At 52.4% G+C, this 22,867-nt stretch overlaps 2 protein-coding genes across 2 annotated transcripts; both read left to right on the forward strand.

The window, feature by feature from the left end:
- Window positions 1-233: 233 nt before the first annotated feature.
- On the forward strand, window positions 234-13,904 carry Tonsl (tonsoku like, DNA repair protein). Its single transcript, XM_021183522.3, has 26 exons — window positions 234-315; window positions 396-491; window positions 582-724; window positions 1,163-1,346; window positions 1,578-1,707; window positions 1,966-2,137; window positions 2,214-2,328; window positions 2,880-3,025; window positions 3,112-3,264; window positions 3,537-3,662; window positions 3,915-4,104; window positions 5,322-5,404; window positions 5,519-5,608; window positions 6,051-6,123; window positions 6,219-6,382; window positions 6,464-6,587; window positions 6,670-7,400; window positions 7,490-7,566; window positions 8,057-8,207; window positions 8,296-8,374; window positions 8,817-9,118; window positions 9,305-9,476; window positions 10,110-10,285; window positions 10,622-10,695; window positions 11,072-11,205; window positions 13,634-13,904. Exons 1-26 carry the CDS (start codon window positions 291-293, stop codon window positions 13,813-13,815), a joined length of 4,092 nt encoding a protein of 1,363 aa, XP_021039181.1. The 5' UTR covers window positions 234-290; the 3' UTR covers window positions 13,816-13,904.
- Window positions 13,905-14,014: 110 nt separating this feature from the next.
- On the forward strand, window positions 14,015-17,960 carry Vps28 (VPS28 subunit of ESCRT-I). Its single transcript, XM_021183473.3, has 10 exons — window positions 14,015-14,126; window positions 14,899-14,970; window positions 15,484-15,512; window positions 15,619-15,656; window positions 15,928-16,017; window positions 16,609-16,714; window positions 16,831-16,932; window positions 17,396-17,449; window positions 17,542-17,633; window positions 17,721-17,960. Exons 2-10 carry the CDS (start codon window positions 14,934-14,936, stop codon window positions 17,836-17,838), a joined length of 666 nt encoding a protein of 221 aa, XP_021039132.1. The 5' UTR covers window positions 14,015-14,126; window positions 14,899-14,933; the 3' UTR covers window positions 17,839-17,960.
- Window positions 17,961-22,867: the final 4,907 nt, after the last annotated feature.

A 22,867-nucleotide genomic window follows, 5' to 3' on the forward strand; every position in this document is an offset into this window, starting at 1 on the left:
GTAACTCAACCAGAAAGGGCACTGCCTGCTTGGGTGCCCCGTACTCTCACAGCAGCCTTGAAGGCCCAGATCCTACCCAACAGACCTTCTGCCCCCGATGGCACCAGTAGGACTACAAATCCCAGAAGGCCTGGAGTCTACCGCACTTGGGCCACCGAAGGGGCGGAGTTAAGCATGCGCTCAGAAGAGTGGGTGGGCCTTGCGTGTTAGGGGTGGAGTGAGATAATGGGCGTGGGCTCAGGGAAGCGCGGGAAGTGCAGATTTTCGAGGCGGTGGTGGCTTGTGTGGCTATGACCCTGGAACAGGAGCTTCGCCGTGAGTATTTTGGGGAGTGCATGTCGGGACGCAGGGTGTGGATCGGGTCCTGGGTTAGACCCGATTCTCTCTTCCGGCAGAGCTGAGCAAGGCCAAGACCAGGGCCCAGAGGAATGGACAGCTGCGCGAGGAGGCGATCTACTGCCACCAGCTGGGGGAGCTGCTGGCTAGCCACGGTGAGCCGGAACGGTGAAAGGACGGGCTGGAGGCAGGGGACTGGCTGGGTGATGGCGCACCTTGAGCACCCCACGCCCCTCTTCCGGCAGGCCGCTTCAAGGAGGCTTTGGAGGAGCACCAGCAGGAACTACATCTGCTAGAGAGCGTCCAGGACACTCTGGGCTGCGCTGTGGCCCACCGCAAGATTGGAGAGCGGCTGGCTGAAATGGAGAATTACTCTGCTGCTCTGAAGGTACAGGACAGGACCTTCACTTGTTGAGGAGAGAGGGCTAGTATGCAAATAAATATTCAGCGACCTCTGACTTGGCAGGCAGTCACACCCTTATGTCTACCGGGGGCGCTGTCTGGCTCTTGGTGGTGGTGGTGGGGGGGAATGGATGGGTTTGTGACAACCTGAAAGAGGAAGGCTCAGGACCCACTGCTATTGTGAGCAACACTCCAGGCAGCCCTTAGTGGTCTCCCATGACAGCACTGCTGCAGGGCAGAACAGCCATTACCATAGACAGTCCTTTGCACAGAAAAGATAGGACATGGGTATACCCAACTCTGTCGAAATTTGGGAAACAGAAAAACAGAAGGGTCTCTTTTCTAAGAGTAGCTTCCTCTGGTATCAGACTGCTGGGGTTGCTGGGAGTCGGATCACTTCAAATGCTTTTTCTTTCTACATTAGCACCAGCATCTCTACCTGGATCTGGCTGGTTCCCTGTCCAACCACACTGAACTACAGCGAGCCTGGGCCACCATTGGCCGCACCCATCTGGATGTATATGACCACTGCCAATCAAGAGATTCCTTGTTGCAGGCACAGGCTGCCTTTGAGAAGAGCTTGGCTATTGTGGATGAGAAACTAGAGGGTATGTCCCCTTTCTTGGATTCTCCCCATAGGCTCCCTCTGGGCCCTCCCTTTCCAAGGCTCTTCAGGCTTGAACCTGTCAGGCATCTGCTCCTTCTCTGTATACTCTACATGCAGCAGACTCCTGGCTCACTCAATAAGAGATGGGATAAAGGGTAGGAGTGCCTGAAAACCCCATATCCTGGGGGTGGGGGTGGGAGCAACTGAGTCCCTAAAGCTGTTCTTTTTCCAGGGATGCTGACCCAGCGGGAACTGAGTGAGATGAGGACCCGTCTCTACCTCAATCTGGGCCTCACCTGTGAAAGCCTGCAACAGACAGCTCTATGCAACAACTACTTCAAAAAGAGCATCTTTCTTGCTGAGTGAGGAGGCACCATCCCTGTCCCCAAGAGGGAGTAGGTGGTCCCCTGGGATCCTTCCAAGAGGGCAGCTTGCCTAAGTTGTTCATTTGCCACACACATTTAGGCCTGAAACCACAGAATGGTCGAGCCAGGGTCTAGGTGATGTTAATAGCCATAACTGGTTAAACATCAATAGTATCATAGGTATTTTGGTGTCTCACTGTTCCAAGGTTGGTAGACACCGGACACTCTGAGCTCCTGTTACTCCATCCCCCACAGGCAGAATCATCTCTATGAAGATCTGTTCCGGGCCCGATACAACCTGGGTGCCATCCACTGGCGCGGAGGGCAGCACTCTCAGGCCATGCGCTGCTTAGAAGGGGCCCGGGAATGTGCCCGTGCTATGAAGATGAGATTCATGGAGAGTGAATGTTGCATGCTAGTGTCCCAGGTACCTCTCCTTTCCTCGTCGGCTTGGGCTTGGACCTTAGTCTACAGGTCTTAGTTTTTTTTCTCCCTCTTTCCAGGTGCTCCAAGATCTGGGGGACTTCTTAGCTGCCAAACGAGCCCTGAAGAAGGCCTATAGGTTGGGCTCTCAGAAGCCTAACCAGAGAGTGACTGTCTGTCAGAGTCTCAAGTATGGTGAGGCTGCACAGGGGCCTGGAACTGAGAGCCTCAGGGGTCTGAGAAGGTCTCTGCTCTCCCGACAGGAGAGATCCGGCTTATTGTTGTTCTGGGGGAAGTGGCAGGGTGGGCATGAGCCTCTGACAGACAGCAAGGGTAGACTTCTGTCCGTTGAAGACCCTTGCCTTGGGCTAAGCCTGCTGCACAGGGTGTCTAGGAAACTAGAGGCTCTATGGGAAACTGACTGGACCTTTGTCACAAAGCAGCATTAGCAAGCGGGAGCACAGGCAACATACTGTGCCCACGAGACTGACAGTGACGGTCACTAGTTCTTCAGACCAAGCACCGTTCTGGGCTGTTAAAGCACACTTACGCTTCTGACCTTCAAAAGTTCCAAGTGGTCAAGTCCCCCACTACCCACTTTTTTTTTACCCAATGGTCACAATGAGACACTTTCCCTGATTCCCAGGCTGCTGCCTAAGGGAATATGGCTGGGGGGTGGTAGGCTGTTGCTGGGGCCCTATACTGTGTGATCCCGCCTCCCCCTCACTCAAGATTCTTTCCAGCAGTATTGGCAGTGATCCAGCTGCAGCAGCAGCTGGAAGAGGCCGAGAGCAATGATCTTCAAGGTGCCATGGCTATCTGTGAACAGTTGGGGGACCTTTTCTCCAAAGCGGGTGACTTTCCCAAGGCAGCTGAGGCTTACCAGAAGCAGGTGAGTGTCCCTCTCCCACATAGGACGGGAGGAGAGTGACATCAACATACGAAAAGGGTCTGAGACATGCTGTGCTGCCTTCCTAGCTGCACTTGGCTGAGCTGCTGAACAGACCAGACCTGGAGCTGGCTGTTATCCACGTCTCCCTGGCCACCACACTAGGAGACATGAAGGATCACCGCAAGGCTGTGCACCACTATGAGGAAGAACTGAGGCTGCGCAAGGGCAACGCTCTGGAGGTGACACGCCCTCGCCTTCTGTGCACATACAGGCGTATTTTTGTGACTGTACTTTGAGCCCACCATTCTCCAGTAGTGGGTGTAAGTGGATGCTTCCCAGAGAAAGGCTGTTCCTTCCAAGGACCATCATGGCCTGTCAACTGGAGAGAGGACAGAGACAAAGCAGATCTTCCAGTTTCATATAAGCAGCTAAGGGAAGCCAGCTTATTGGCTGTGGGCAGCTGGATGTGGTAGGCAGCCACCGACCTTGTGTTTTTCTCCCTCTGTTTCAGGAAGCTAAGACTTGGTTCAACATTGCCCTGTCACGTGAGGAAGCTGGAGATGCATACGAGCTGCTAGCTCCATGCTTCCAGAAGGCTTTTTGCTGTGCCCAGCAGGCCCAGCGATTCCAGCTGCAGGTATGAGAGCCCATCCCACCATCCCAAATAAATCTAGCTTTCTTTTTTCCTGGCTTTTGACCTTAAGATCTTACTCGTGACCTACCTACCTACCTACCTGCCCCTGGCCCATTTTATATTTTCATTTTGAGACAGTGTCTCACTAAGTTGCCCTAGCTGACCTTGAAGTTAGAATTCTTCTCAACCTGTCTTTCCTTGCATTAATTGCTCTTGGTGGCCCTGCTTGTTCAACTGGACATCTCTGCTCCCCAGAGGCAGATCTTACAGCACCTTTATACCGTGCAACTAAAGTTGCAGCCACAAGAAGCCGGTGACACTGAAATCAGACTGCAGGAACTGAGCATGGCAAAAGACACAGAGGAAGAGGAGGAGGAAGAGGAGGAAGAAGAGGAAGAAGCCAGTGAGGCCCCAGAGACCAGTGAACTGGAACTCTCAGAGAGCGGTGAGGGCCAAATGCTGCCTTGTGTGCTGGGCTGGGCTGGTGTGTGCTGGAAATGGTGTGTCTTTATGGAGCCTGAGGACTAGAAGGGGTGACCTGTGCTTCTGTGGGAGTGCATGGAGGAGGCCGGGCGTGTATATGGAGCATGGGACATGGTAATCAGAAGCTCCCAGCAGAAAGAACTGCTCAGGGCCAGAGTGGGCATCAGACACAAGGGTTCTGTCTGACCACCGCCAGCTGAAAGTCAGTTGTTTCGGGTCAAAGCCTAAGGAGATGGTTCTATTAGAACCAGCGGGGGGAGGGAGGGCTGGGCGTGGTGGCGCACACTTTTAATCCCAGCACTTAGGAGGCAGAGGCAGGTGGATTTCTGAGTTCGAGGCCAGTCTGGTCTACAGAGAAACCCTGTCTCAAAAAAAACAACAAAAAAAGAACCAGCAGAGGTGCGATGGTGTGTCCTGGGTGGCCTTGCGGGTGGTAGGCTGTGGTTGGGGACCCGATGCTGTGTTGCCCCCTTGTGAGATTCGTCCAGCAGGGTTGGCAGTGATCCAGCTGCTGTAGGATGTTTCTGGAACTCAAGACCAGTGTGTGGAGGGGTCCAGTGGTACAGTGCTAGGAAGGAGAGCATCTTTGCCCTGTGGGGCAGGGCAGGCAGGAAGCCATGGAGCTGAGGGCTGACTTCCAGTAGGGTGGTGGCCACGCAAGACCCAACTGTGAGGTTTGTGGACTAGAGTCCTGGAAAAACCTTGACTCCCAAGTTACAAGCAAACTTACAGGGCTGGAGCTTCAGTTCTGGGGAAGTTAAGCTGTGTCTTAGAAGATGAGACAAATCGAATATTGGTATTTTGGGTGTTATGAGGGAGGAAGGAGAACCAGGTACTTCAACTTTAGGGACTGTCCTTCAGCTGGTGGCCACATGCATAAGAGAGAGCAGAGAAGAAAACAGAAAAGGCCAGTGGGTGCAGGAGGGGCATCAGGCCTATTGAAATGCCTCCGAGGAGAATCACTACAGAGAAAGCCTGTCTGGAAAAACCATAAACAAACAAATTAGTTGAAGCAGGCTTCTGGTGGAATTGGGTTGGGCTAGGAGTCAGCTTTGCTTAACATGGCTACAGAACTCCCAGGTCCCAGAGTCTTTCTTCCTTGCTCGTAGCTGCTTTGCCCTAGCGATCAGGGGAGCTAGAACACCCTAGGCTCGGGCTCAGCAGACTTAACTCTTCTAGAGGATGATGCTGACGGCCTGTCTCAGCAGCTGGAAGAAGATGAGGAGCTTCAGGGCTGTGTGGGCCGGCGGAAGGTAAACAAGGTGAGGACGGCATGCCCTCCCCTTCCCGTTGCCCAAGAGCTCTGTGCCATCCCTTGCCAGCACTACTTCCACCCCTCACACTTCTGCCCCACGTCGGGGCAACTACACTTACAGTGGAACCGGCGCAATGACATGGGAGAGACCCTGCTGCACCGAGCTTGCATTGAAGGCCAACTGCGTCGTGTCCAGGATCTTGTGAAGCAGGTGGGTAAAATCCCTAGAGAGATCCCTGAACCCTTGCTTCCTCAGGGAGCTCTGGACCCAGGCAGTATCTCCTTTATAGCGTGTTTTTAAAAATAGAAGAGATTCCAAGTACTTGGCTAGCACTCCTGCTGTGGGTGAGTGGGCTGGCCTAACCAGAATGAGAGTGACCAGCAGACTAAGACCCCTGGCATCTTCCTCCTGTTCTAAGCCCTGTATTCAGGCACTGTTTGTACCAAGGTATAGGATGGCACCTGGACTAGGAGTCTACTGTGATAGTGTAGCCAGCAGGAAGGGCAGGGCATATCCTCATTTTCTTTGTTAACACCCAAAGAGGGAAAGAAGGCTATACCGAGGAGTAAATCTTTGAGGCCTACTCTGGGCACCAGCCATGCATCTATGCTACGACCAGGGCCCAGGACCCATCCTCTTCCCTTGGTCCTAGGGCCATCCCCTGAATCCCCGAGACTACTGCGGCTGGACCCCTCTCCATGAAGCATGCAACTATGGGCATCTTGGTAAGTAAGGTCAGGCCGAGCACGTGGCAGGACACGGGGGTCAGGAGGCAAGTACGAATGTGCTCACCACCCCACCCCACCCCACCCCCACCCAGAGATTGTGCGCTTCCTTCTGGACCATGGAGCAGCAGTGGATGACCCAGGTGGCCAGGGGTGTGATGGCATCACCCCCCTGCATGACGCCCTCAACTGTGGCCACTTTGAGGTAGCTGAACTACTCATCGAGCGAGGGGCATCCGTGACTCTCCGTACCAGGAAGGTAAGGCAGGGCATAGGCAGGGCATGGGCAGGGACTGTGATAGAGTCTGTTGTTCCCCCTGCTCAACTGAGTGCCACTCAGGGCCTCAGCCCACTGGAGACACTGCAGCAGTGGGTGAAGTTGTACTTCAGGGACCTTGACCTTGAGACAAGACAGAAGGCAGCGACCATGGAGAGGAGGCTCCAGATGGCCTCCTCAGGTCAAGGTAAACAGGGCCTCCTCTACTTCTCCTTGTTTCTAGCCCTAAAAGTGAGGCCCTGTCTCATGATTTATTCTCTCTTGCTCAGCTTCCCGCAGCTCCCCTGCCCTCCAGGCCATTCCATGTAACCATCTATTTGACCCTGAGACCTCTCCTCCCTCAAGCCCCTGTCCAGAACCCTCCTTATATACTCCTAGACCTCCAGAGGCCTCTCCGGCCCCTGCTAAGGTCTTTCTGGAGGAAACTGTGTCTGCCATGTCCCGACCTCGAAAGACCAGGCACAGACCAACCAGCAGCAGTAGCAGCTCAGAGGATGAGGATTCCCCAAGTCCCTGCAGGCCATCGCAGAAAAGACTGAGACATACCACACAGCAGGGTGAAGTCAAGATTCCTGACCCACCCAAAAGTAGAGAGACAGCCACGTCAAGTGCTTGCCAGGCCGCTTACCAAGCGGCCATCCGAGGCGTGGGTAGTGCCCAGAGCCGTCGCTTGGTGCCTAGCCTGCCTCGGGGCTCAGAGGAAGTCCCTGCCCCCAAGACAGCACTCATTCCCGAGGAGGAATACCTGGCTGGGGAATGGCTGGAGGTAGATACACCTCTGACCCGCAGCGGCAGGCCCAGCACCTCGGTGTCAGACTATGAACGATGCCCTGCAAGGCCCCGGACCCGTGTCAAGCAGAGTCGCCTGACAAGTCTTGATGGTTGGTGTGCACGGACTCAAGCAGGAGATGGTAGCTTGACTGCAGAGCCTGTGGAGAACCCCAGCGTGCCTAGGACCTCAGGACCCAACAAGGAAAATTGTGCAGCAGGCCAGCCTTTGGTGGGTACACAAGCAGTCTTCAGCGTGGGACAGGTGCGGGTAGAAACTCCTGTCTTCTGACTGTCCCCTCCCTTTGTCTTTCCTGCTAGCTTCTGGTCCAGCCCCCTCCCATCCGGGTTCGAGTTCAAATTCAGGATAACCTTTTCCTCATCCCCGTCCCCCAGAGGTAAGGCACGGGCTTCTCCCCATCCCCAGTTCCTTCCACCTGTCATGTAGCTCTGCCTGGGGTAACAGTAGTTCAGTACGCAGCATCTTTATGTGCTTATCAGGAGGGGATGTGTGAGCAGGACTCCCTTGGACTTGGCACTCTACTCCCTAGAGCCCCAGGGAACCCTGCACAGACAGAAAGGCTTCAGTCTAGGAAGCTTCTATGGGCCTTAGAGAGGGCCAGAAGAACAGATAGTCTGCCTTTAACCCCAGTACTCAGGAGGCAGGAGCAGGCAAATGTCTGTGAGTCTGAGGTCAGCCTGGCCTACAGAGTGAGTTCCAGGACAGCCAGGGCTACACAAAAACCCTGTCTTGGGGGGTGTTGGGGGTGGGGCTAGTTATGCAGAGAAGAGATGCAGAGGTGGAGAGCACTAGATGAAAGAGCTGGAGATACCAAAGCAGGGCCCCAGTGCCTCCGAGCTCAGCACGCCATTCATTCTCTTTGGCAGTGACGTCCGGCCCGTGGCTTGGCTCACAGAGCAAGCCGCCCAGCGCTACTTCCAAACATGTGGGCTGCTCCCAAGGCTCATTCTGCGGAAGGATGGCGCACTGCTGGCCCCGCAGGACCCCATCCCTGATGTGCTGCAGAGCAACGATGAGGTGTGCGGTGGGGCCGGGGCCGCGGGCATAGGCTAGCTCCGTTTGCTAGGCTCTGCAGGGCTGCTCACCACATACACGTACACTCTAGGTGTTAGCTGAAGTAACTTCGTGGGACCTTCCTCCGCTAAAGGACCGCTACCGCAGGGCCTGCCTGAGCCTGGGACAAGGTGAGCTAGCCCTGTCTTAGGATGGAGGAGCTGGGCCTGTAATCCCCACCTACCCTGCAGATATCTGAGGAAATCCAACCCTCCCCCAAGCTTTATACCTCGAGTTGGGGACAGGTAGGAGCAGACAGTTCTAGGATCATAGGCCCTTGGAATAAGAGTTCCTGAAGCAGCCTAAGTCACAGGTAAAGCCCAGGAAGGAGTCTGAGGGGGCCTGAAGGTCACCAGTAACTGGTGACTGGAAGATGTAAATGTGGCTGAAGGAGATCAGAGCTCCCCCCCCAACCCCCTGATTTATACGCAAGCTCCTTGCATGATACTAAATCCAAGGCTTTTAGGAATGGGCTCCATATTATTGCCTGGACCATTTTATTTGCCTGCAGGGTTCGGGCGGCAGGTTTGAGCTCTCACCCTGGTGACCTGACCCTGTATCTTCTCTTCTTAGGGGAGCACCAGCAAGTGCTGCAGGCCATGGACCACCAGAGTTCCAGCCCTTCCTTTAGTGCCTGCTCCCTGGCCTTGTGCCAAGCCCAGCTCACACCCCTGCTGAGGGCCCTCAAGTTACACACAGCACTCCGGGAGCTACGCCTTGCGGGGAACCGACTAGGTGATGCCTGTGCTACCGAGCTGCTGGCCACCCTGGGCACCACGCCTAACCTGGTCCTCCTCGATCTCTCTTCAAATCACTTGGGCCAGGAAGGTTTGCGTCAGCTTGTGGAAGGCTCCTCGGGCCAGGCTGCTTTGCAGGTAAAGACCCCAGCATACAGTGGGCTAACAGCTGCATGGTATCACTATCCCCACTGAGCCATTCATTGGTGGTCTGGTGCATCTTAGAGAGCTGGGTAGTGTGTGTCCTTGGAATGGGACCCCTGTGGAGACGAGACTCCACATGGGGAGTCTATGAGCTCAGCGCCCATCCTATCCCTTCTATAGAACTTGGAGGAGCTGGACTTGAGTATGAACCCACTAGGAGATGGCTGTGGTCAGGCCCTGGCCTCCCTTCTGCGGGCCTGCCCCATGCTCAGCACCCTGCGCCTACAGGCCTGTGGCTTCAGCCCCAGTTTCTTCCTGAGCCACCAGGCTGCCCTGGGTGGTGCCTTCCAAGGTAAGATGAGCAGTTAAGTGTATTCCCTGACCCCGGTGTTGAGAAGATTCAAAACCTTGAGCAGAGGGGTCCCAGAATATCAGGGTCTGGCTTCTGAGGGAAGGGCCAGTTCCTATTAGGACCCAAGTGTAGCTGGGGTCCCAGCAGAAATTGGTTCTCGACCGGCTTTGGCTGTTTTCAGAACTCATTCTAGCCCCACATATCACAAGTAGGGTTTCAGAGAGGCCATGTCTGCCCTCAAAGTCCTTCTATCTTTCCTTCCTGAGCCGATTTCATTGTGAGCCCACCTGATTCAGTGACATGGCCCCAGTACAGAGGGCTGAGGACTGGGGCTTACCCAGTGGAGCCCAGCAGAGGGAGGGCCTGGGTTTAGGGGTTAATGTCAGGGCAGTGTCCTGACTTTCACTCACAAATGTCCTGGCCCGGAACTTTATGCCTACCAGCCAGGAATATGGAAGGGTGAAACCTGGGCTTAGAGACTGGACAAGAGCCGCTGCTTCTCAATTTTCTCACAAAAAGTCCAGGGGTAACAGTTTCTCTAAAGGATTCATGAGGCTTGTGGGGTCAGAACTCTAGAGTGGGGAGAGGGCAGGGGGCACTGAATGGGTTAACACAAGTCCTTCTGCCGTACAGATGCTGTGCACCTGAAAACCTTGTCCTTATCGTACAATCTGCTCGGCGCTCCTGCCCTGGCGAGGGTGCTGCAGACCTTACCCGCCTGTACCCTCGAACGTCTGGAGCTGAGCTCTGTGGCAGCCAGCAAGAGCAACTCGGGTATCATAGAGCCTGTTATCAAATACTTGACCAAGGTATGAGGTATGGAGTAGACTGCCAAACCAGAACACAGGGATCCCAAGGCCCAAAACCTAACTGCAACCCTGCCATGTTGTACGGAGTCTGAGGGAAGGGCTGGGGGTTGGGAAGAACACCCATGGACTCCTGGGAGCCAGGTGGTGTTACTTCAGGCAAGTTCCAAGGGACATGCCAGGCCCCTGTGGTCTTTACAAGGCATCTATAACCTATAGCCTAGAAGAGAGGTGTTTCCTTTCCATCTCAGCTCTCTTGGTGATGGGACTCTGCTGGGAGGAAGGTGGACGGATGGGTGCCCACTAGGCATGGCCTTTTGCCCTGTTCTTAACATCCAGGAAGGCTGTGCTCTGGCCCACCTAACCCTGTCTGCAAACTGCCTGGGTGACAAGGCCGTGAGAGAACTGAGCAGGTAACACACCATCCCTGAACCACTGGCTCTCCTGTGAGGAGGAAGCCTGACATGAAGATGAATGAGTCAGGTGGTGTCACCTCTTTCTGAGACATCCACTGTCTCCAGGGATGGCTCTGGCAGGCATGCTTACCCTCCTTGAGTTTCTTGCCATGTCCCCATGGTATGAGAACTTCTCACTCTGGCCTATCCTTTATTTTTCCTTGGTGAAACATTCCCTCCCGCCCCCAATCCTGCCTCTAGAGCTGGCCACGGCACTGCCTCTGGCTGGCACTGCAGAGATCCTTGGCTCCCAGAGCCAAGGGACAGACTTCCCTAGTACTAAAGTGAGGGCTTTCCTGGCGAGCTCATGCTTTCATGTCCCCTGTCATTGTAGATGTCTCCCTTGCTGCCCCTCACTCACTTCTCTGGACCTGTCTGCCAACCCCGAGGTCAGCTGTGCCAGTCTAGAGGAGCTCTTGTCTGCCCTCCAAGAGCGGTCCCAAGGCCTCAGCTTCCTTGGCCTATCAGGTAAGAGCTAGGAACAAGAATGGCTCCTGTGTCTCACCTAACACAGGGCTTACTTTCCAGAGACCTGCCAGCGGAAGGGGCAGTCACTGCCATTGGCCAGATTCCACAAGGCTGCTGTGATGAAAGGCAGTTTGTGGTGTAACCAGGGCAAGGAGCGAGACTGACTGACTGGTGGCTCAGAGTACGGCAGGAAGCAGTAAGGCAGATTACCTCAAACCTGGCCTAAGCTGCATAGTAAAGAAAATAATAGTACTAGTACTAGTAATAATAGTGATAATAATAATAATAATAAACCAAAGGGGCGGCTGGAGGAACGGTCAACACTTAGGGGTGCTCTTCCAGAGACCCCCATTTCAAATCTCAGCATCACACATGGCAGCTCACAACCTTTGGAACTTCAGTTCCAAGGGACCTGAAGCTGCCTTCTGGCCTCTGCAGGCAGCCTGGCTTCACACAGTACACAGATATACATGCAAATGAAATGAAACACCAGTACACATAAAAGCAATTTGAATTTATTTATTTATTTATAGTTTCAAGACAGGGTTTCTCTTTTTTTTTGTTTGTTTGTTTGTTTGTTTTGAGACTAGGGTTTCTCTGTATAGCCCTGGCTGTCCTGGAACTCACTTTGTAGACCAGGCTGGCCTCGAACTCAGAAATCCGCCTGCCTCTGCCTCCCGAGTGCTGGGATTACAGGCTTGTGCCACCATGCCCGGCAAGACAGGGTTTCTCTATGTAGCCCTAGCTGTCCTGGAACCAAGATGGCCTCAAACTCGAGATTCACTGCCTCCGGGGTGCTGAGATTAAAGGTGTGCACTGCCAAATGAGTACACTGTAGCTGTCCTCAGACATACCAGAAGAGTGTGAAGGCATCAGATCTCATTACAGATGGTTGTGAGCCACCATGTGGTTGCTGGGAATTGAACTCAGGACCTCTGGAAGAGCAGTCCGTGCTCTTAACCACTGAGCCATCTCACCAGTCCCAAAATAATTTGTTTTTGTTTGTTTTGTTTTGTTGTTTTTTTTGTTTTTCAAGACAGGGTTTCTCTGTATAGCCCTGGCTGTCCTGGAACTCACTTTGTAGACCAGGCTAGCCTCGAACTCTAAAATCCACCTGCCTCCGCCTCCCGAGTGCTGGGACTAAAGGTGTGCTCCATCACTGCCCAGCTTGTTTTGTTTTCAAACAGGGTTTTTCTGTGTATGCCTGGCTGTCCTAAAACTCATTGTGTAGATCAGAATGGCCTTGAACTCACAGAGATCTGCCTGCCTCTACCTCCTGAGTGCTGGGGCTAAGGGTGTGCACCACCACTGACCAGCTGTTCCTTCAGCTTTTGGTTATGGGATATCCTTTCTTCTGTGCAGCCTTCTCTTTTGGCTAGGAACAGTTTATTCCTTCTCAGTGAGAATCATCTTACTGAGGCAGGGAGAACCCATGGGTTAGTTCACTATAAAAACTCAACAGTGACCAGAGAGAACCTATATCCAAACTTTGTAAGTTCATCAAAACTTCTTTGGGGGCCACTGACTGACTGACTGGCCTGGCAAACATCTTCCAACTCCACCTTTATAGACAGACCTCTGAAACAGTGCACATTGCTTCTTTAAAGTGGCATTTTTCAGATACACATGCACACCCCCTCACAGCCTAGGCAGCTCCACAGGTATTCTTAAAATGATCATGAAGATTTGAACCTCCTTTTGGAGTGGCAAATTGTTTGTTGTGTTTTGAGACAGAGTTTCTCTGCGTAGTCCTGGCTGTTCTGGAGCTCTGTAAAGGTTCCTCTCTACCTGGAGGGGACTGAGATTAAAGGCGGATGCCACCAGGGCAGGCATGATTTGGACCTTTTGTTTTTGCGGGGTTTTCTGGGTCAGGAGGGTAGCAAATCATTGCTACTTGCGAAAGCCTTATTTCCTCATTCCTGTCCACCAGTCAGTGATCCAAGTTCCGCTGAAGGGGTGCTTGCTCTCTCAACCTGGCCCCCTCCCTCCTTCCTTGCCTTACCTACTAATAAGCTAGCTTGTTCTGTTACACCTACGCACTCTCCACCTTACAAGTGTACCTGATGGCCTGGCCTGCCACTGCCTTGCTCAGCTGAGATTTGAGGATGGCAGCCTTTCCCCCTGGAGGATAAAAGCTGAGCACAGGGGAGCCCCTGGGTTTTTCCTGTACCTCACCCCCTCCTCCCTACACAATGGTATTTCTGGCAGCTGTGCTCTTTCATCCAGTTCCCTGACAACCTTGAGCCTACTGGGATCTCTGACTTGATCAAGGCCTGGCATTCACTAGCCTCCAGAGATACGTGGGCCCACAGAATACAGATATATTGAGTTCTTTTTATGATGGGACAAGCCAAAATGTAGGCTCCGAGGTACAACAGGAGCACTATGCCTCCTGTGGGTGTGTAAGTCCTCCTCCTCACCCCCACAGGCTGCTCTATTCAGGGGCCGCTGAACTCTGACCTCTGGGACAAGATCTTCGTGCAGTTGCAGGAGTTGCAACTGTGCACCAAAGACCTGAGCACCAAAGACCGAGACTCGCTGAGTCAGAGACTGCCGGGGGGTGCGTGCATACTGGACCAAGGTTCGAAGCTCTTCTTTAAATGCCTCTGATCCTAGTCCTGCCGTTTCCTCCAGAAGAAAAAGAAAAACCTTAATAAACTATGCTGCTATCTCATTCGTCTAAACTCTCTGCGAAAAGGGTGGGCGATGTGAGCTGTAAAAGCCTTCACAGGCGGAGCTATTCCAGAGCGCAAGCTCAGGCAAAAAAGGCGAGTGCCGACCTATGGATTGGGCTTGGTATGTGCGTAGGCTCATGGTTGGAGGATGAGCGCCGAGCTGCCGATCGGGTTTCCCGGCAGGCGCAGGCGGAAAAAGCGAGCACGGAGCTTCTGTCGCCATCTCCGGGACTCCAAACGCCCCAGGTACACAGCGGCGGTGGCCGGGTCCCCTCCCCACAGGAACCCTCTGGTCTAGGTGTCCCGGTCCCGTCTCCTTTGGGGCTCAGCGGCCCTTGCCGCGCAGCCAGTGTCTCAGTAGGCGATGGGTGCTGTCAAGTGGCATTGCTGGTCCACAGCTCAGGTTCCCCTGGCTGTGAGGGTACCCACCTTTCTTCTGCGACTCCGCCGGCAGTTCCTAGCTCCTGAGACCTCGGTAGCTCTGGCTGCTCATTACGCCATTCCATCTCAGTTTGCCCATCTTCCTTGAACATTCGTTTTCACCCCATTTCAAATCCTGAGGCGTGTCTGAGCTGGCTTCCTTATTAGACAGGACCTATCCTGGGCCTTGCCTCCGCCACTTCTTTGCCGCATCAACCAATAAGCTTGCCCTTCATTTCTCCAGTATCTCCCACAGATTGGGGTAAAACCCACCTCCACAATTTCCCTCATACACAGCCCCAGCCACCTAGTCTCAGTTCATTTCCACCGAAAGATGTTGCAACAGTGCCCTTCCCCTGTGCCCAAGATGCTGCCCCAGTTCTAACAGCTGCTCTTCCCTACCCTAACCCAGCTAACAGGCAGGACTCCCATGGCACTCGGTGTTCATCCTCAAAGCCTGACTTCCCCATGACAGCCCTTTAGCATCCTGTGCCGTTCCTGTAGAGATCAGGAAAGCTGTTCACAACGCTCTGATCTCCAGAGCCCAGTTCTTGAGGTGTAAGGGGACCCTTGAGTTAGTGTTGGCTCTGCTTTCCAGGTCTCTTGTGCTATATAGCTGCCTGGGCCTGCAGGATGTTCCACGGGATCCCGGCTACTGCTGGTGTTGGAGGTGAGTGTAGCCTAAACTGGGAGGAAGGGGAGGAGCCAAGGCGTTCCCTGTTGCAGGGGCTGTTGGGAAAGGACCACACTGCTACCTCCATCCCATAGACATTAGGTCCTGGGTAGTGACTAAGGCCAGAATTATTTCTGGTGGGACTCTGAGGGCCCCTGCAATACCCTGCTGGGGAGAGAGAATATGCTCCAATGTGGTCAGAACCAACTGGCATCCTGAGCAACTCTGGGTCTCCAACTGCATGTGTGAAGCATCTGACAGGCTTTTATTTGTACCAAGTTGTGGTTCTGTGTACAAACTACGGTCATGTTGGCGGGGGAAGAAAGCTAAACCTAGCAACAATCTGTAGCCTCTTAGAGGCCATATTGGTAGGAGGTGAGGCTGGAGCCCCTATTCTGTACCTCCCTTTGAGCTCTGTGGTACATGGCATGGGAGATGCCTTCTTGGGACGTAACTGAAGTGGGCCTGTCCTGGGGTCACCCTTGTCAGCTCCTCCTTGCTCTGTTGCAGCCCCTGGGAACAAGCCGGAGCTGTACGAGGTAAGTAGCAGATCCTTACCTGGCCACTGCAAACACCATGTGGCTGTCACTGGTTCTATAACCGTGCCTGGAGATGCTGACTGACTCTTGCCTGCTTTTCCAACAGGAAGTAAAGCTCTACAAGAATGCTCGGGAGCGGGAGAAGTAAGTCAAGTGTCTAAGCTGCCACACATACACGCACACGCACGCACACATGCACACTTGCACCCATCCAGCCTCCATGGCAGGCCCAGCAGTCTACCAAACACCACCCCACCAATGGTTGGGGAGGACATGGCGTCTGGCTAGGAAGATGGTCCCTGAGGAATATGTACCAGGGATGGAGTGGGAGGTGGGCTAAACTCTGCCATAGGTGTAGAGCAGCAGTTGGCTGCCCTGCCTCCGGACAGCGGCCTGATGAATGGCTTTGTCTTAGGTATGACAACATGGCAGAGCTCTTTGCCGTGGTGAAGACGATGCAGGCCCTGGAGAAGGCGTACATCAAGGACTGTGTCACCCCCAATGAGTGAGCAAGCCTGTGGCGTCAGACGTTTATGGCCACCAGTCCTCAGAAGCGTGTGTCTCCCTTCCATGAAGCTTGTGGATTCAGTAGGCAGCATACACAGAGCCCAAGCTATGAGGGTGTTCATTGTTGCTGCTAGTTTCAGGGCAGGATCGGCCAGGGACCCTCTGTAAGGGTGGGTATGGTTCTGACTTCAGAAGGCAAACTGGAGCCCTGGGCAGCACAGTCTAAGGTATCACTGTCAGGTCTAGGTAGCCAGCATGGATGCTGATGCTTTATCCACAGATGACAAGCCTGTTTGACTAGACCAGGAGTTGCCAGGTGGTAATGGAGGTCTGACACCTGGCAAATGGAATAGACGTCCGCTCTTGTGCCGAGTTCCAGATCGACCCACACAGATCCCCTGTTGTAGTTCTGTTTCTGTCATACTTCCCTGCTCTTGTGCAGAGCTCCCTTCATACATAGACCCAACAGGAAGCCCTTGGCCCTCCTAGCCTACCATGAAAGCTGCTACATCTAGAATTGTTGAGGGAGAGCACGATGAGGCAAGCTAGACTGTCCTCAGCCTCCAGAAGCAACCGGTCCCCTCTCTAGGTACACTGCAGCCTGCTCCAGGCTCCTGGTCCAGTACAAAGCTGCCTTCCGACAGGTCCAAGGCTCAGAGATCAGCTCCATTGATGAATTTTGCCGAAAGTTCAGAGTGAGTTAGCAGGTCCTCCCTTCCATTGTGCAGGAGAGGGTGTGGTGGGATATGGTCTGAGAGCCTGGTCCCCTGGAGGCCCTGTGGTGCTCAATACCCATGTCTGTTCTCCTCAGCTGGACTGCCCACTTGCTATGGAGAGGATCAAAGAGGACCGGCCCATCACTATCAAAGACGACAAGGGCAATCTCAACCGCTGCATTGCGGATGTTGTTTCGGTGTGTCCCACAGCTCCTGGGAGGGTCCTATGGGGGTTAGAGGGAAGGGACTACTGGCCTGGGTCAGTCATAAATGTGTATTCTTGAGGTTTCTGATCCTAAGCAGTACTCTGGGAGGGTTCATCTCAGCTGTGAGGAGGATGAGAAGCAGCCAAGGAGCCTAAGGCCCACCTGACTGAGTTCCTTCTTGTGAAAGGGACCAGGACCTACTCTGGCAGGACCCTGGCATGAGGGGGTTGTGTAGGAGTGCTTCCCAGATTCCCAGAATTCCTCTCAGAGTTGTGATTCCCAAATGTCCGTAGGCCCAGACGGTTAGCAGACAGGTCTTAATTGTAGCCCCCAAGCAGGAAGGAGCCCCAGTGTGGAGTGTGGGGAGGAACATGGGTGGGGGCCTGGCCCCTATAATTGGCCTACAAGCTATCCCCACTGAGTAAGAGATGCCTAATGCACACGCTCCCCACAGCTCTTCATTACAGTCATGGACAAGCTGCGTCTGGAGATCCGTGCCATGGACGAGGTGCAGAAGTTGGGCAGGGAGCCCCGGGCCTGGATGGAGGGGAACAGAGCAAGGTACAGAGGGTCTCACGAGGGTAGCGCTTGTGTCTGTAGATTCAGCCAGACCTGCGGGAGCTGATGGAGACGATGCACAGAATGAGCCACCTGCCTCCAGACTTCGAGGGCCGCCAGACAGTCAACCAGTGGTGAGTGGCTCTCCCGCACATGCGCAGGGAGCCTCCTGGTGACATCACAGCCCCGCTGCTCAGACACACTTGTGCCTGTGCTCCTAGGCTGCAGACCCTGAGTGGTATGTCGGCCTCTGACGAGCTGGATGACTCTCAAGTTCGCCAGATGCTCTTCGATCTGGAGTCAGCTTACAACGCCTTTAACCGCTTCCTACACGCCTAAGCCTCACCGAGACAGGAATGAGACTGATGGAGATGTGACGACTCAGCCCCCCAGTGTCTACATCCGTCCTAGATGCCTATATTGTCAGGATATCACCCACAATAAAGATTTGTCTAACCTTCCTGCTGTGGGCAGCTATGCTGAGCCCCCGCCCTGTATGATCTATCTATCTATCTTTCTTTTTTTTTTTTTTTTTTTAAAGATTTATTTATTATATGTAAGTACACTGTAGCTGTCTTCAGACACTCCAGAAGAGGGCGCCAGATCTCGTTGCGGATGGTTGTGAGCCACCATGTGGTTGCTGGGATTTGAACTCTGGACCTTCGGAAGAGCAGTCGGGTGCTCTTACCCACTGAGCCATCTCACCAGCCCCCTCTATCTATCTTTCTATGTCTGACCTTGAGTCAGTGCCCTGTCTCCTTGCGGGGGGCGGGAGGGGGGGGGAGCACAGTATCCCTGAAACCATCGCCCTAAACCACCAAGGGGTCCTGCCCCTGTTGCTCATCGCACACATAGAGCAGCCTCTGTGAGAGATGATAACTGGGCAGTTATACAGCAAAGACCAGCTTCAACACCAGAGTAAACTGAGTCAGTGGGGGCCAGGCTGATGGTACCTGGCAGAGGCTGCTACTAATGGTAGCCAGTAAGTAGACACAAAAGGGAAGAATTAAAAAAAAATACACACACGTTTATTTGGTGGATGAAGCAAGACAAGCTCCACAAGCAAGCTCCACCAACTTCACACATAGACAGACAGACAGACATAGACATATATACATATACTAACAGTGGATGGGGCAGAGTTTCAACCACTTTGTGTGTGTGTATGTGTGTGTGTGTACAGACAGGCATGCATGTACACATACATCTGGTGGATGGAGCAAACTCCAACCAACTAATTCTACATATATACATATAAATTCTACATATTTGGTGGATGGAAAGAATCACCAACAACCTTTTCTCCCACAGCTTATATATCCCAGCAAAATCTTTCACAGTACAGAAATTACAATGCTGTTACATTCTATTTTTCTCTAAGTGAATGATTACAATAAGTACACACACACACAAATGTTTCCTGAATACCTTCACATGATCAAATGTTTGAGTATTATGGGTGAAAAACAAACATGAAAAACATTCCCAAGAGCCCACATACGCTGGTAACTAAACAATCTGTTATAGATTAACAAAGTGTATGCAAGCAAGGTCGTTTTCTCAGCCAGTTTCTCTTAACTGAGAGGCAGCAATTTGTGGTTACAAAGGGAAAAAAAAATCAGTTATCTTGTTATTTATCTTAAAAAGAAATTTTATAAAAATTTTAAAAGAATCACAAATCTAAGCCGGGCGTGGTGGCGCACGCCTTTAATCCCAGCACTTGGGAGGCAGAGGCAGGCGGATTTCTGAGTTCGAGGCCAGCCTGGTCTACAAAGTGAGTTCCAGGACAGCCAGGGCTATACAGAGAAACCCTGTCTCGAAAAACCAAAAAAAAAAAAAAAAAAAAAAAAAAAAGAATCACAAATCTAAACTTCTGTATAAAAACCAACCAGCCATTTCTATTTTAAATCCTCAAGATGCATAGCTACCCATTAGCAAATTTTATCAGGAAGTTGAGGGGGGGAAAATGGGTACCAGAAATTAATCAACACCTTGATGACCAGCCCAACGTTAGCAAGGGAGTCACATTAGCCAGTGCCAGCCAGGCTACCATTGTTCTTGTTTCCAGACCATAAAAAAAAAACCTCTAGCTCAGTTATTAATAGTGTGCATTTCTGAAGTACAAACTGTCCCCCAAGATAAGAGCCACTAACAAAAACATCTATTCTCCAAATTCCTTTGTTTGTTTTTCGAGACAGGGTTTCTCTGTGTAGCCCTGGCTGTCCTGGAACTCACTCTATAGACCAGGCTGGCCTCGAACTCAGAAATCTGCTTGCTTCTGCCTACTAATTGCTGGTACTAAAGGCATGCGCCACCACTGCCTGGCTCCAAATTCTTTCTAAAAGTGGTGATCATTGCTAACAATCTACATCTTTCTCAGGGTGGTGGATGAATCATTAATCTCTCCAGCAGCAGTGCCTGAAAAAGACCAAGCACTAATACTGTAAGTGCCAGTGATGCAGCCCGGTGTGGGGCTAGAAGCCCCCACGGAGTTTTCACGCAAGTCATGGACTGTACGGGGTGTGGTAGGAAGACAAGTTGAACAGAACTCTACAATAGCATACATGAAGGTCTCAGGAAGTCCTCAGGATGACACAGAGGGCCCTGCTTCTTGGAGGCACACCCATTGTGGGTGGGCCGGATTCCGAGAGTTCTAAAGCCTTTTCAATGCCTCCTAAACAAGCCTCAAGGACTATAGGGACCAGGTGAGTCCTCACAGCCCCTGGAATGGCTGGCATCTGGCAACCTACGTGGCTGCCTCCTTGTCTACTGGAAACACCTTCCTAGCAGCCCCTGAGAGCTCTAGGCAATTGACAGGCTCCATGAATTCAGTCCAGAGCACCTCCCCTGCTGTCCTGTGCTGAGTTAGACACCATGACCCTGTCATGCGACATTCAACCCTACAAGGGATTAACAGCAAAGCTGTCATTCAACCCAAGGCCTGTGCGGGTTGCTAGGCAAACGCTTTGCCACTGAGCGACCTTCACAGCTCTTGCTTTTTTTGGGTTTTTTTTTGTTTTTTTTTTGTTTTAAATCATGCCAGGCAGTGGTGCCACATGCCTTTGAATCCCAGCTCTTGGGAGGCAGAGGCAGAGGCAGGCAGATTTCTGAGTTCAAGGCCAGCCTGGTCTACAGAGTGAGTTCCAGGAAGCCAAGGCTATACAGAGAAACCCTGTCTCGAAAGACAAAACAAACTGTAAAAAAAAAAAAAAATTGGGGCTGGTGAGATGGCTCAGTGGGTAAGAGCACCTGACTGCTCTTCCAAAGGTCCGGAGTTCAAATCCCAGCAACCACATGGTGGTTCACAACCATCCGTAATGAGATCTGACTCCCTCTTCTGGAGTGTCTGAAGACAGCTAATAATCAATAAATAAATCTTTTTTTTTTAAATCATGCATATGAATATTTTGCCTCCATGTATATCTATCTGCCTACCACACGCATGATTGGTGACATAGAGACCAAAGAAGGCCTTGGATCCCCTGAAACTATAGTTACAGGTAGGCTTTTCTTTTCTTTCTTTTTTCTTTTTTTTTTTTTCGAGACAGGGTTTCTCTGTGTAGCCCTGGCTGTCCTGGAACTCACTCTGTAGACCAGGCTGGCCTTGAACTCAGAAATCCGCCTGCCTCTGCCTCCCACTGCCTGGCAACAGTTAGTTTTGAGCTATTATGGATGCTCAGAACCCAGGTCCTCTAGAAGAAGAGTCAGTCCTTGTAACCGCTGAGCCATCTCTCCAGCCCCTCTTTGGATTTTTTTGAGATGGTCTCACTATGTCACCCACACTGGCCTCAAACCCAATCCTGATTCTGCTTCCCCAGTGATGGAGTCACAGGTATTTGTCACCATGCCCAGAACAGGCCTGCTCCAACCAACCTCACTTTTGTTTTCTGAGATAGGATCTGCCTAGCCCCGAACTTGCTTATGGGGATCAGGCTGACCTCTAACTCAAAGAGATATATATGCCTGCCTCTGACTCTGGAGTGCTGGGATTAGGGGTATTCACCGTGATACCTGGATTCTACTTCTTTTCTTATTATCTGCAGCCACTGAATTAAGTCTTGCAGGAGTCCTAGGGAGTCACTAACCAGGGAGCACTGTTTGCTCTATTTTAATTTTGTGCTGTGATAACACACAGAAGTTGCCACTGTAGTCACTTGGATTACATTTCAGTGGCACTGAGTTCAGCCATTGTATTGTCAGTATTGTCATTTCCACACCTTCATCTACCCAAGCGAAACCTTCACAAGTAGTAACTCCAGTTCCCGGTGCTGAAGTTCACCATTTGACTTTTTTTTTTTTTTTTTTTTTTTTTTTGGCCCGAGGGAACAATTGTTGCAGCATACAATAGAGGTGAAAGAACAGATTTCTGGAGCTGCATTTTTTCCTTCTACCACCGTGAATCCTTGGCAAACTTCTATACACACACACACACACACACACACACTCTCACCTATGCAGTGAGCTGGCTGGGAATGAGCAGGAGAGGCAGTGTTAGCTGCATGAGGGCTGGCTGTTCTGGCTTTCGGAGCTCAGGCAGGTCTCCCCTTTGAGGGAGAGATCTAGGGAAGCCAGAACAGCCAGGCCTACACAAAGACTTCTCCCTAGGGGATACAGGAAAAGAAAATCAACCTAGTCTCAGCCCCCAGCTGCCTAGCAATGAAAAGAAATAGGAAAGGCAGTTTGGGTAGACGGCATCTTCAGAGCTACGTGTAGGGAACACTCTCAGGTGGGCTCTCCCAGTTCCCAGTTATGGCTCTTCCATAGGACCAGCAGGGATGCTGCATTGCAAGGATGCTAGCCATAAGAAACATTGACATGTGTAAGTTCGGAACAGGTCTAAAGCAGTTGACCCGTGAGCTCAAGGATACTCAGCTATATTCTTTCCCCACCCTGCCCTACCCTCCAGAATACTAGGGGGCAGAGTTCGTTAGGCATTGGGCTCATACTCAACCACACCCCAGAGGGCTAGGGTCAGGACTGGTGTGAACCTGAGTGGAAGAAGGCCACATTGTCTCTGGGGCTACCGAAGCCCTCTTCCAGAAGGCCAAAATGCCTTGTGACCCGGGAATTGTCAGCTCCTGGAGATTCCAACCCCTCCTTCAGCCTGCCACCTGGATAGAGATAAGGCTCAGGGGTCAAAGGCTGGAAGGCTCAATGGGGGAGGGGCACAGCTGGGGGCCCCAGCCCTGCCCTACCTCCCGTCTTCTTAGCTCAGGCATTAGCACTCACAACAGGGCCTCAAATGCCTACTGCTCAACTCAAACTCTTCCAAGCCCCAAAAGTTGGCTAGGACCAAAGTCACATCTTTGTTTCCTGTTTGTCTAGGTTGGGGCTTTAGCCGTTTCCTGGGGATTTTCCCCGAGGGCTG

Source organism: Mus caroli, unplaced genomic scaffold (assembly GCF_978045245.1).
Source record: "Mus caroli unplaced genomic scaffold, Mus_caroli_1 scaffold_16, whole genome shotgun sequence".
Taxonomy (NCBI): Eukaryota; Metazoa; Chordata; class Mammalia; order Rodentia; family Muridae; genus Mus; species Mus caroli.